This window comes from Budorcas taxicolor, chromosome 24, assembly GCF_023091745.1.
Source record: "Budorcas taxicolor isolate Tak-1 chromosome 24, Takin1.1, whole genome shotgun sequence".
NCBI lineage: Eukaryota > Metazoa > Chordata > Mammalia > Artiodactyla > Bovidae > Budorcas > Budorcas taxicolor.
This window is the reverse complement of record NC_068933.1, coordinates 4,231,609-4,246,329: the sequence shown is the minus strand read 5'-3', so window position 1 is coordinate 4,246,329 and position 14,721 is coordinate 4,231,609. Positions and strand designations below refer to the sequence as shown.

Here is a 14,721-nt window from a genome sequence, read left to right as displayed (position 1 = left end):
TCCCTTGAGCAGAAGATCCTTGTTGGTATCCCAGGGCTGCAATTTACAAAATAAAAAATTTAAAAAGGGTCCTGTTTTTTGAAATTGGTCCTGAAATCTGAGAACTGCCAGCGAAGCCTAATGTTAGAGTCAGTTCCACAGCATCTTGAGAAGCCAAGGCTGCCTAAAACCAGCTCTTGAGAAAAGGCTTCGTTACACAGGCATGCTTGATTAAAACACTGGCGATTGGCTGTTGATCACCCTCCAGCTCCTCTCTCCCACCCTCCAAAGGTCAGGAGGCTGACTCAAAGTTGTCACCCTCTAATCACCAGGTGAAGTTCTCCTGACAATCAGTCCCACCCCCCAAGCCTGGTCCAAAATTTGCCTCATCAGCACAACAAAAGACATTCACATCCACATCACCTGAGAAATTCCAAAAGATTTAGGAGCTCTTTGCCAGAGAGGACAAAGACCAAATAAATATTTCTTATTGTTAATCAATCACAGCAATAAATATTTAGACCTTGAACACTAAATAAGCTATGCTAATTTTTCCTCTCTAAGGCAAGTAGGAAGAGAGTGAACCAAGTATGGGTTACCCTACAACCTGCATGGGGAAGCCTAAACTCACCCATTCCTGACTCTGAGCCTTTACTTTAGTTTTGTTTTTCACTAGCTCGGTCATATCTGACTCTTTGTGACCCCATGGACTGCAGCACACCAGGCATCCCTGTCCTTCACTATCCCCTGGAGTTTTTTCAGACTCAGTTCCATTGAGTCAATGATGCCATCCAATCATCTCATCCTTTGTTGTCCCCTTCTCTTCCTTTTTTTTTTTTTTAACTTAAAAAAAATATTTATTTCAATTGGAGGCTAATTACTTTTTAATAGTGTAGTGTTTTTTGCCATACATTGACATGGATCAGCCATGGGTATACATGTGTCCCCCATCCTGTACCCCTCCTCCCACCGCCCTCCTCATCCCATCGTCCAGGGTTGTCCTAGTGCACTGGCTTTGAGCAGCCTGTTTCATGCATCGAACTTGGAGGAGTGATCTACTTCACATCTGGTAACATACACGTTCTCTGATGCTGGGAGAGACTGGGGGCAGGAGGAGAATGGGACGACCGAGCATGAGATGGCTGGATGACATCACGGACTCGATGGACATGAGTCTGAGTGAACTCCAGGAGATGGTGATGGACAGGGAGTCCTGGCGTGCTGCAATTTATGGGGTTGCAAAGAGTCGGACACGACTCAGCGACTGAACTGAACTGAACTGAACTGAACATACATGTTTCAATACTGCTCTCTCAAATCAGCCCACCCTTGCCTTTCCCCACAGAGCCCCAAAGTCTCTTCTTTAGATCTGTGTCTCTTTTGCTGTCTCGCATACAGGGTCATTGTTACCATCTTTCTAAATTCCATATATGTGTATTAATATATTGTATTGCTGTTTTTCTTTCTGACTTACTTCACTCTGTTTGATAAGCTCCAGTTTCATCCACCTCATTAGAACTGATTCAAACATGTTCTTTTTAATAGCTGAGTAATATTCCATTGTGCATATGTTCCATGGCTTTCTTATCCATTTGTCTGCCCATGGACATCTAGGTTGCTTCCATGTCCTAGCTATTGTAAACAGTGCTTCAGTGAACATTGGGGTACATGTGTCTCTTTCACTTCTAGTTAACTTGGTGTGTGTGCCCTGCAGTGGGATTGCTGGGTCAGATGGCAATTTTTTTTTCCCGGTTTTTAAAGGAATCTCCACACTGTTCTCCATAGTGGCTGTACTAGTTTGCATTCCCACCAACAGTGTAAGAGGGTTCCTTTTTCTCCACACCTTCTCCAGCATTTATTGTTTGTAGACTTTTTGATAGCTGCCATTTGGACTGGTGTGAGATGGTACCTCATCGTGGTTTTGATTTGCATTTCTCTGATAATGAGTGATGTTGAGGATCTTTTCATGTGTTTGTTAGCCATCTGTATGTCTTCTTTGGAAAAATTTCTGTTTACTTCTTTTGCCCATTTTTTGATTGGGTCATTTATTTTTCTGATATTGAGCTGCATTAGCTGCTTATATATTTTTGAGATTAATTCTTTGACAATTGCTTAATTTGCTCTTATTTTCCCCCACTCTGTAGACTGTCTTTTCACCTTGCTTATAGTTTCCTTCATTGTGCAAAAGCTTTTAACTTAACTAGGTCCCATTTGTTTATTTTTACTTTTATTTCCATTATGCTGGTAAGTGGTTTATCTTGCTATGATTTATGGCAGAAAGTGTTTTGCCTATGTTTTACTTTAGGAGTTTTATAGTTTCTGGCCTTATGTTTAGATCTATAATCCATTTTGAGTTTATTTTTATGCATGGTATTAGAAAGTGTTCTAGTTTCATTCTCTTACAGATTGTTGACCAATTTTCCCAGCACCACTTGTTAAAGAGATTGTTTTTTCTCCATTGTATATTCTTGTCTCCCTTGTCAAAGATAAGGTGTCCATAGGTGTGTGGATTTATCTCTGGGCTTTCTATTTTGCTGGATTGATCTATCTTTCAGTCTTTGTGCCAGTACCATACTGTCTTGATGACTGTAGCTTTGTAGTATAGTCTGAAGTCAGGAAGGCTGATTTCTCCAGTTCATTTCTTCTTTCTAAAGATTGCTTTGGCTATTTGAAGTTTTTTTTTGTATATTCACACAAATTGTGAAATTATTTGTTCTAGTTCTGTGAAAAATACGGTTGGTAGCTTAATAGGGATTGCATTCAATCTATAGATTGCTTTGGATCGTATACTGATTTTCACCATATTGATTCTTCAAATCCATGGAAATGGTATATTTCTCCATCCATTTGCATCCTCTTTGATTTCCTTCATCAGTGTTTTATAGTTTTCTATATATAGGGCTTTTGTTTTTTTCAGTTCAGTTCAGTTAGGTAGATTTATTCCTAAGTATTTAATTCTTTTTGTTGCAGTGGTGAATGGACTTGTTTCCTTAATTTATCTTTCTGTTTTCTCATTATTAATGTATAGGAACACACGGGATTTCTGTGTACTAATTTTATATCTTGCAACTTTACTATATCCATTGGTTAGCTCTAGTAATTTTTTGGTGAAGACTTTAGGGTTTTCTATGTAGAGGATCATCCCATCTGCAAACAGTAAGAGCTTTACTTCTTTTCCAATCTGGATTCCTTTTATTTCTTTTTCTTCTCTGATTAATGTGCCTACGACTTACAAAACAGTGTTGAATAGTAGGGGTGAGAGTGGGCACCCTTGTCTTGTTCCTGACTTTAGGGGAAATGCTTTCAGTTTTTCACCATTGAGGATAATGTTTGCTGTGGTTTTATCATCTATGGCTTTTTAAATGTTGAGGTATGTTTCTTCTATGCCTGCTTTCTGGAGGGCTTTTTTAAATCATAAATGGATGTTGAATTTTGTCAAATGCTTTCTCTGCATCTATTGAGATAATCATATGGATTTTATCTTTCAACTTGTTAACGTGGTGTATCACATTGATTTTGATTTGTGAATATTAAAGAATCTTTGCATCCCTGGGATAAAGCCCACTTGATCATGATATATGACCTTTTTAATATGTTGTTGGATTCTGTATACTAGAATTTTGTTGAGGATTTTTGTATCTATGTTCATCAGTGATATTGGCCTGTAGTTTTCTGTTTTTGTGGCATCTTTGTCTGGTTTTGGTATTAGGGTGATGGTGGCCTCATAAAATTAGTTTGGGAGTTTACCTTCCTCTGCACTTTTCTGGAAGAGTTTGAGTAGGATAGGTGTTAGCCTTTCTCTAAATTTTTGGTAGAATTCACCTGTGAATCCATCTGTTTTGTTTGTTGGGAGATTTTTGATTACAGTTCTGATTTCCATGCTTGGATTGAGTCTGTTAAGATTTTCTGTTTCTTCCTGGTTCAATTTTGGAAGGTTATATTTTTCTAAAAATTGGTCCATTTCTTCCAAGTTGTCCATTTTATTGGCATATAGTTGCTGATAGTGATCTTTTATGATCCTTTGTATTTCTGTGTTGTCTGTTGTGATTTCTCCAGTTTAATTTCTAATTTTATTGATTTGATTCTTGTCATTTTTTTTCTTGATGAATCTGGCTAATGATTTGTCAATTTTATTTATCTTCTCAAAGAACCAGCTTTTAGTTTTGTTGATTTTTGCTATAGTCTCCTTTGTTTATTTTTCATTTACTTCTCCCATAATTGTCATGATTCATTTACTTCTACTAACCCTGGGTTTCTTCTTTTCTTCTTTTTCTCAGGTGTATAGTTGCTTCAGGTGTATAGTTAGGTTATTTATTTGATTTTTCTCTTGTTTCTTCAGGTAAGCTTCTATTGTTCTGAACCTTCCCTTTAGCACTGTTTTTACTGAATCCCATAGCTTTTGGGTTGTGTTTTCATTTTCATTTGTTTCTGTGCATATTTTTATTTCTTCTGTGATTTGTTGGTTATTTAGAAGTGTGTGGTATTAGTCCCCATATGTTTGTATTAGTAATTTTTTTTTCTCTTGTAGTTGACATCTAATCTTAACATGCTGTGATCAGAAAAAAATTCTTGAAATGATTTCATTTTTTTTTTAAATTTTCCAAGGCTAATTTATGGCTCAGGATATGATCTTTCCTGGAGAATATTCCATATGCCCTTGAGAAAAAGGTGAAATTCATTGTTTTGGGGTGAAATGTGCTATAGATATCAACTAGGTCTAACTGGTCCATCATATCTTTTATTTATTTATTTTTATTATTTAATGTCTTTATTTTTTTTTAATTTTTATTTTTACTTTATTTTACTTTACAATACTGTATTGGTTTTGCCATACATTGACATGAATCCAGCACGGGTGTATATGCGTTCCCAAACATGAACCCCCCTCCCACCTCCCTCCCCATAACATCTCTCTGGGTCATCACCGTGCACCAGCCCCAAGCATGCTGTATCCTGCATCATATCTTTTAAAGTTTGTGTTTCCTTGCTAATTTTCTATTTGCTTGATCTATGCATAGGTGTGAGTGGGGTATTAAAATCTCCCACTATTATTGTGTTACTGTTAATTTCCCCTTTCATACTTGTTAGCATTTGCCTTACATATTATGATGCTGCATATATGGTGCATATATATTTGGTGCACATATATTTATAATTGTTATATATTCTTCTTAGATTGAGCCTTTCATCATTATGTAGTGCACTTCTTTGTCTCTTTTCATGGCCTTTATTTCAAAGTCTATTTTATCCTGGTTTCTTTTGGTCTCCATTTGCATGAAATATCTTTTTCCAGCCCTTCACTTTCAGTCTGTATGTATCCCTTGTTTTGAGGTGGGTAGATAGCATATATAGGGATTTTGTTTTTGTATCCATTCAGCCAGTCTTTGTCTTTTGGTTGGGGCATTCAACCATTTACATTTAAAGTAATTATTGATAAATATGATCCCATTGCCATTTACTTTGTTGTTTTAGGTTTGAGTTTATACACCTTTTCTGTGTTTCCTGTCTAGAGAAGATCCTTTAGCATTTGTTGAACAGCTGGTTTGGTCGTGTTGAATTCTCTTGGCTTTTGCTTGTCTGTAAAGCTTTTGTTTTCTCTTTCGTATGTGAATGAGATCCTTGCTGGGTATAGTAATCTGGGTTGTAGGTTTCTCTCTTTCATCACTTTAAGTATATCCTGCATTTCCTTCTGGCTGAAGAGTTTCTATTGAAAGATCAGCTGTTATCCTTATGGGGAACCCCTTGTGTGTAATTTTTTGCTTTTCTTCTGCTGCTTTTAATATTTGCTCTTTGTGTTTGATATTCATTAATTTGATTAACATGTGTCTTTGTGTGTTTTGCTTTGGGTGTATTCTGTTTGGGACTCTCTGGGTTCCTTGGATTTGGGTGGCTATTTCCTTCACCACTTTAGGGAAGTTTTCAGCTATTATATCCTCAAGTATTTTCTCTTGCCCTTTCTTTTTGTCTTCTTCTGGGACTCCTTTGATTCAAATGTTGTAGCATTTAACATTGCCCCAGAGGTCTCTGAGGTTGTTTTCATTTCTTTTAATTATTTTTTTTTCTTTTTTCCTCTCTGCATCATATATTTCCACCATTCTATCTTCCACCTCACTTATCCTATCTTCCACCTCACTTGTACTATCTTCTGCCTCAGTTCTACTGTTGGTTCCCTCCAGAGTGCTTTTGATATCAGTTGTTGCTTTATTTATTATTGGTTGACTCTTTTTACTTCTTCTAGGTCCTTGTTAAACATTTCTGTATCTTTTCAATCCTTGTCTCCAGTCTATTTATCTGTAACTCCATTTTGTTTCCAATATTTTGAATCATATTTACTATCATTATTCTGAATTCTTTTTCAGGTAGACTCCCTATATCCTCCTCTTTTGTTTGGTTTGGTGGGCATTTATCATGTTCCTTTACCTGCTCAATATTTCTCTGCCTTTTCATTTTGTTTAGATTGCTGTGTTTGGGGATCCCTTTCTGTGGGCTGTTAGTTTGTGGTTCCTCTTTATTGTGGAATTTACTCCCTGTGGGTAGGGTTGGACTAGTAGCTTGTCAAGGTTTCCTGGTTAGGGAAGCTTGTGTCTGTGTTTTGGTGGGTGGAACTAGATCTATTGTCTCTGGAGTGCAATGAATTGTCCAGTAGTGAGTTTGGGGTGTCTATGGGTTCAGTATGGCTTTGGGTAGCCTGTATTTTAATGCTCAGGGCTGTGTTCCTGCTTTGCTGGAGAATTAGCATGGTATGTCTTGCTCTGAAACTTCTTGGCTCTTGTGTGGAGCTTGGTTTTAGTGTAGGTATGGAGGCTTTGGGATGCGCTCTTGTCTACAATGTTCCATGGAATCAGGAGTTCTCTGGTGTTCTCAAGTTTTGGATTTAAGACTCCTGCCTCTGGCTTTCAGTCTTATTCTTACAGTAGCCTCAAGAGTTCTCCACCCATACAGCACAGATGATAAAACGCCTAGGTTAATGGTGAAAAAATTCTCCACAGTGAGGGACATCCAAAGAGGTTCAGTTACATGGAGAAGAGAAGTGGGAGGAGGGAGATAGTGGTGACCAGGAGGTGAAGAGAGGGAGTGAAAGGGGAGAGACAAATCGAGCCAGTAATCAGTTCCCTAAGTGTTCTCCACAGTCCAGAACACAGAGAGATTCACAGAGTTAAGTAGAGAAGAGAAAGGGAAGGGAGGAAATTGAGGTTACCTTGGGGAGAAAAGGGAGAGTGAAAAGGGGAGATCCTCCAAACCAGACAGTGTGACCAAAAAAAAAAAAAAAAAGGCCATAATGGCTGGAAAATTTTACAAAGAATAACTTAAAGACAGGCCAAGCTCATATGCTTTCTGGCGTGTGTTCTTTTCCAGGTCAGAACTGCGGGGGCTTAGTTCAGGGTCCCAATGGCACCATCGAGAGCCCGGGGTTCCCCCATGGCTATCCCAACTACGCCAACTGCACCTGGATCATCATCACGGGGGAGCGCAATCGGATACAGCTGTCCTTCCACACTTTTGCTCTGGAAGAGGACTTCGATATTCTGTCAGTGTATGATGGACAGCTCCAACAGGGCAATCTGAAAGTGAGGTAAGGTGTCGGCTCTTCCTGTTACAGACCAGGTGGCATGGTTTGACATACTAAGATTCTGAAACTTCACTGGGGTTAGAATTTGAATTTAATGATCATAAAGTAACATCTTAGTTACTATAAAGAAAAAGTAAAGATTGGCGATGTGTGCACCATGTTTTCAATCTGTAAAAGCACAGCATCTTACTGAAAGCAATCACTGACTTCATTAATTGATACCAAATTGTTCAAGATGGGTAAAACTGTTGCCAAGGTAATTTAACTACAGTTACAATACACCATTGTTTTTAAGCAACTGTGGGTTTGAGAGAAAAGGCACAAAGGTACATGTCTGAGTACAATTTAAAGAACAACAAAAGGAACCTTGATATTGTCATAGAATATATTCACTACAAAGGACATAGAAGGCGGGTGGGATAAAAGCATGGAAAAATATTGCGCTTTGGAAAAATTTTGGTTTGCACTGTCATAATATATCCCATTGTTCATTAGCTTTCTCTTTTGATATATGATTTTTCACCATGAAGAAAGAATAATATTTCCTGGGATGATTGTAAGTTATATTTTTAATTTATCACCAAGATTGTATCTGTACAATATATCCATCTTTTTTTTTTTAATTTTGGCTAAGAAATAAGGAATATCCATTTCAAAGACATTGGCATTTCTTAATATATTAATAAATATATAACAAAAATGTATATGAATATCAATGTATTAACTAGCTAGTCAATGTGTGAAAAATATATTACAACTACATTTCAAAATATTCTAATTGCATTTCTTTATGCATTTTCAGATATAAAACACCTTATAGTTTTTTTTTCTGATCCATCTTCAGTGTTACTGTCTGCTTTTCCTGTTGTCCTTTTTGAGACTTACTGCATATGGCTACCTCCTTTATGGACTCCTTAGCCAAGCTTGCTTTCTGCTTGTCAAGGATGCATGGGCCAGTGTTTTTGGACAAAGTATCTACATAGGCAGTACTTGTTAATTTGATGCAAGATTTCTTAATCTCTCTGATGCTCTTCTATTAGTTATTTACTAGTTTTTATTCCACATAAATGATTCTACTAGGGAATAGTGCTATTTTGTAATAACAGAGAGAATTGTAATAAAAACTCCAAAGAGTTGTGACCAAAAAATAGATAATCCAGTTAACTCAACTATTAAGGCATATAACTCTGTGTTAAAAGTAATTCTTTCTCTTTTGATTGAAACAAAGCCTATTGCATGCGGAAGTAAAAAATATTTTTCTGTGAGGAAGAGTGCCCAGCTTCTGCATGGTAACTTTCCCAGGAGTTGTCTCAGATGCAGCCAGATCGATCATCTGTTGGATGTGGTTTTTAATTTATTGTCCAGCTGAAAGCACTCCTGTTCTGAGGGGAAAACTACAAATGATCTTCAAATCTATTATTTTAAAATATCCAAAGTCATTTTTATTCACCCAGTAGGTTCAGGCATTATTTGGGGTTGGGGGAGCAGTTTCCAAAGTAGTTATACGATTACATAAACTTCTGTTGCTTATAAAACAAACAGCAAAAAAAAAAAAAAAAAAAGAAAGAAAGAAAAATTTGGTTGATATTTCCAATCACTATAACTCTTATAATTTCTATAATTCTATTCTATTTTAAAGGAAATCTATCTTAAATGTTAATTTTCTCAACTTTGATGTTGTTTAGTTGCTAAGTCATGTTCAACTCTTTTGTGACCCTATGGACTGTAGCCACCAGTCTTCTCTGTCCATAGGATTTCCCAGGCAAGAATACTGGAATGGGTAGCCTTTCCCTTCTCCTCTTCCTGACACAGGGATCAAACCCAGGTCTCCTGCATTTCAGGCATTCTTTAACATCTGAGCCACCAGGGAAGCCCAATCTGTCTTTAAACAATTTATTATTCCCTTAAGTTTTTAAGTTGATACTACGAACATTTTATATGTTAATGATCTTCCCTGGTGGCTCAGACCATAAAGTATCTGCCTGCAATGCAGGAAAACTGGGTTCATTCCCTGGGTTGGGAAGATTCCCCTGGAGAAGGGAATGGCTACCCATTCCAGTATTCTTGCCTGGAGAATTCCATGGATAAAGGAGCCTGGTGGGCTACAATCCATGGAGTCACAAAAATTTGGACACGACTGAATGATTAACGCTTTACATGTTAAAACTATAAAGTTTAGGAAAAGGCATACCTGCCATCTTAAGTTTTATGGCAGGATCAGCAGTAGAAATATTAAGGTTAGAATTGTTATATTCATTGTATTTTATTCTGAGGTACTTTATTAATATTGGTGCTTTATTAATATTAATTACTCACTTAGATATTTTAACTAGAGAAAGTAAGGAAGGCTGATAACAAAGAAAAAAAAAAACTGCTTGGGTTTGCACAAATTACTCAGTTACTTGAAAGTTTTCATGAAAAGCAAGTCACAATTCTATGTGTTTCCTGTCCTTACAGTAAGGAAGATGTTTTTGTCTTTCTATTAAATCATATAACTTTTCCTCTGAACTCCATACTCAGAATGCCTCTTTGAGTGGACATCCTAATAGTACATTATAATTCTTCTGGGCCACAGAAGTGACCATTTCAGGTGTCCTAATAAATTCCCAAAGCATATCAGAAACAGAATTCCAATAATAACTGCCAAGTGTGCTGTGCTTAGTCACTCAGTCATGCCCAATTCTTTGCGACCCCATGGATTGCAGCCCCCCAGTCTCCTCTGTCCATGAGGATTCTCCAGGCAAGCATACTGGAGTGGGTTGCCATGCTCCAAGGGTCTTTACAAATATAAAATTTGAATCAAGAATGGTGTGAAATAGTAAATAAATAATGTTGTGAAATAGGAAAAATAATGATGTGAAATAAAAAATGTTCTCATTATTAGGGCAAATATGTGAGCAGGTTGTAGTATTCCAACATTAGTTAATGGACAAAGTAGTTGTATAATGATAGTATTGAAATCTAATTAATAAGGTTGAAGTAGACTCCAAAGCTATTTGTTTCCCGTTGTATCTTGGAACAGTTGTTTATTTCTTAAATAAAATTAAATTGCAACCCAGAGAATCTCTGGAATTCAAACAAAGGGCACTTTTGTGAGAGACTTGACTGCGAGCTGCCGATTCACTCAGTTGTGAGGGAAGTTACCACTTAGGGCTGTCATGGTCTCTGGTTGTGTTACTTCTGTACAAACACTGTTTTTAGCAGCTCAAAAAGTGCACTAATGAAAATTGACAGTGTATAATATTAAACAACTTGATCATTTTATTATAAAGAAATGTATTTTGTGGAAATACAATAGATAAACTTTTAAATATAAATTACACAAGATTTAGATGTAATACCCAGCTAACAGAATTTGAGGTTAAGAATTACTCATGTTTATTTTGTAACTTGAAATTTAGTAAGAATATTTGATTCAACCTATGTAACAAAAAAACTTTAAACAAAGCAATAGTGTACAGTGTATGTTTCATTTTGGATTATCTGTATGAAACAAACTCATATATGATTTATATACCCATATACCCATCAATAAATCAGCTTTTAGTATGTGGCTATTGAGCATTGTTGTTTTTTTTTAATTGGAGACTAATTACTTTACAGTATTGTGGCACTTCTATTTCCAGTTTTTTAAGGAATCTCCACACTGTTCTAATAGCTGTACTAGTTTGCATTCCTACCAACAGTGTAAGAGGGTTCTCTTTTCTCCACACCCTCTCCAGCATTTATTGTTTGTAGACTTTTGGATCGCAGCCATTCTGACTGGCGTGAAATGGTACCTCATTGTGGTTTTGATTTGCATTTATCTGATAATGAGTGATGTTGAGCATCATTTCATATGTTTGTTAGCCATCTATATGTCTTCTTTGGAGAAATGTCTGTTTTGTTCTTTGGCCCGCTTTTTGATTGGGTCGTTTGTTTTTCTGGAACTGAGCTGCAGGAGTTGCTTGTATATTTTTGAGATTAATTCTTTGTCCATTTCTTCATTTGCTATTATTTCCTCCCATTCTGAAGGCTGTCTTTTCACCTTGCTTAGAGTTTCCTTTGTTGTGCAGAAGCTTTTAATTTTAATTAGGTCCCATTTGTTTATTTTTGCTTTTATTTCCAATATTCTGGGAGATGGGTCATAGAGGATCCTGCTGTAGTTTATGTCAGAGAGTGTTTTGCCTATGTTTTCCTCTAGGAGTTTTATCGTTTCTGGTCTTATGTTTAGATCTTTAATCCATTTTGAGTTTATTTTTGTGTATGGTTTTAGAAAGTGATCTAGTTTGATTCTTTTACAAGTGGTTGACCAGTTTTCCCATCACCACTTGTTAAAGAGATTGTCTTTTCTCCGTTGTATATTTTTGCCTCTTTTGTCTTATAAGGTGTCTTATCATACAAATTGTGAAATTATTAGTTCTAGTTCTGTGAAAAATACTCTTGGTAGTTTGATAGGGATTCGATTGAATCTATAGATAGCTTTGGATAGTATATTCATTTTCACTATATTCATTCTTCTGATCCATGAACATGGTATATTTCTCCATCTATTTGTCATCTTTGATTTGTTTCATCAATGTTTTATAGCTTTTTTTTATATACAGGTGCCCATAGGTGCATGGATTTATCTCTGGGCTTTCTATTTTGTTCCATTGATCTATATTTCTCTCTTTGTGCCAGTACCATACTGTCTTGATGACTGTGACTTAGTAGTAGAGACTGAAGTCAGGCAGGTTGATTCCTCCAGTTCCATTCTTCTTTTTCAAGATTGCTTTGGCTATTTGAGGTTTTTTGATTTCCATATAAATTATGAAATTATTTGTTCTAGTTCTGAAAAATACCATGGGTAGCTTGATAGGGGTTTCATAGAATCTATAGATTGCTTTGGATAGCATACTCATTTTCACTATATTGATCAGTCCAATCCATGAACATGGTATATTTTTCCATCTATTTGTGTCCTCTTTGATTTCTTTTACCAGTTTTTTATAGTTTTTTATATATAGGTCTTTTGTTCCTTTAGGTAGATATATTCCCAAGTATTTTATTCTTTTCGTGGTGAATGGAATTGTTTCCTTAATTTCTCTTTCTGTTTTCTCATTGTTAGTGTATAGGAATGCAAGGGATTTCTGTGTGTTGATTTTATATCCTGAAAATTTACTATATTCATTGATTAGCTCTAGTAATTTTCTGGTAGGGTCTTTAGAGTTTTCTATGTAGAGGATCATGTCACCTGCAAACAGTTAGAGTTTTACTTCTTTTCCAATTTGGATTCCTTTTATATCTTTTTCTGCTCTGATTGCTGTGGCCAAAACTTCCAAAACTATGTTAAATAGCAGTGGTGAAAGTGGGCACCCTTGTCTTATTCCTGACTTTAGGGGAAATGCTTTCCATTTTTCACCATTGAGGATAATGTTTGCTGTGGGTTTGTCATATATAGCTTTTATTATGTTGAGGTATGTTCCTTCTATTCCTGCTTTCTGGAGGGTTTTTATCATAAATGGATGTTGAATTTTGTCAAAGGCTTTCTTTGCATCTATTGAGATAATAATATTATTCTCATCTTTCAATTTGTTAATGCAGTGTATTACATTGATTGATTTGCAGATATTGAAGAACCTTGCATCCCTGGGATAAAGCCCACTTGGTCATGATGTATGATCTTTTTAACATGTTTTTGGATTCTGTTTGCTAGAATTTTGTTAAGGAGCTTTGCATCTATGTTCATCAGTGATATTGGTCTGTAGTTTTCTTTTTTTGTGGCATCTTTGTCTGGTTTTGGTATTAGGGTGATGGTGGCCTCATAGAATGAGTTTGGAAGTTTAACTTTCTCTGCAATATTGTGGTGGTTTTTTTTCCCATACATTGACATGAATCAGCCATGGGTGTACATGTGTTCCCTCACCTTGATCCTCCCTCCCACCTCCCTCCTCATCCCACCCCTCAGGGTCATCCCAGTGCACCAGCCCTGAGCACCCTGTCTCATGCATCGAACCTGGACTGGCGATCTATTTCACATATGGTAATATACATGTTTCAATGCTATTCTCTCAAATCATCCCACCCTCACCTTCTCCCACAGAGTCCAAAAGACTGTTCTATACATCTGTGTCTCTTTTGCTGTCTCCCATATAGGGTCATCATTACCATCTTTTGAAATTCCATATGTGTGCATTAATATACTGTATTGGTGTTTTTTCTTTCTGACTTACTTTGCTCTGTCTGCCGATGGACATCTAGGTTGCTTCCATGTCCTGGCTATTGTAAACAGTGCTGAGATGAACATTGGGATACACATGTCTCTTTCAATTCTGGTTTCCTTGGTGTGTATGCCCAGCAGTGGGATTTCTGGGTCGTATGGCAGTTCTATTTCCAGTTTTTTAAGGAATCTCCACACTGTTCTCCATAGTGGCTGTATTAGTTTGCATTCCCACCAACAGTGTAAGAGGGTTCCTTTTTCTCCGCACCCTCTCCAGCATTTATTGTTAGTAGACTTTTGGATAGCAGCCATTTTGACCGGCATGAGATGGTACCTCATTGTGGTTTTGATTTGCATTTCTCTGATAATGAGTGACGTTGAGCATTTTTTTCATGTGTTTGTTAGCCATTTGTATGTCTTCTTTGGAGAAATGTCTGTTTCGTTCTTTGGCCCATTTTTTTATTGGGTCGCCTTTTTTTTTTTTCCCCCTAGAATTGAGCTGCAGGAGTTGTTTGTATATTTTTAAGATTAATTCTTTGTCAGTTGCTTCATTTGGTATTATTTTCTCCCACTCTAAAGACGTGGTCCACATACACAATGGAATATTACTCAGCTATTAAAAATAACGCATTGGAATCAGTTTTAATGAGGTGGATAAAACTGAAGCCTATTATACAGAGCAAAGTAAATCAGAAAGAAAAACACCAATACAGTATATTGAGCATTAAATGAAGACTTCTTTTGAGCACAAAAGAAATTATTAGACTCAAATCAGAAATAGAAACCTGCTCCTAGATAATCTAGAATTAAAACTTTAGTTACTCACTGTTTTAATTAATTTTTATGGGAGTATATTTGATTTACAATGTTATATTAGTAAAGTGAATCAGTTATGCATATGTACATACCTACTACTTTTTAGATTCCATTCCTATAAACAATATTATAGAGTATTCCCTGGTGTATACTTTACTTCCCTTTTGGCTCAGAC

At 36.4% G+C, this 14,721-nt stretch overlaps 1 protein-coding gene across 1 annotated transcript in view; it reads left to right on the top strand.

The window, feature by feature from the left end:
• Positions 1-6,716: 6,716 nt before the first annotated feature.
• Positions 6,717-14,721, top strand: part of CSMD1 (CUB and Sushi multiple domains 1) — a 1,658,099-nt gene continuing 1,650,094 nt past the window's right edge. The window contains exons 1-2 of the mRNA XM_052661250.1: positions 6,717-6,774; positions 7,336-7,552. Of these exons, the coding sequence (XP_052517210.1) occupies positions 6,717-6,774; positions 7,336-7,552 (275 nt within the window). The remainder of the gene's footprint in view (positions 6,775-7,335; positions 7,553-14,721) is intronic.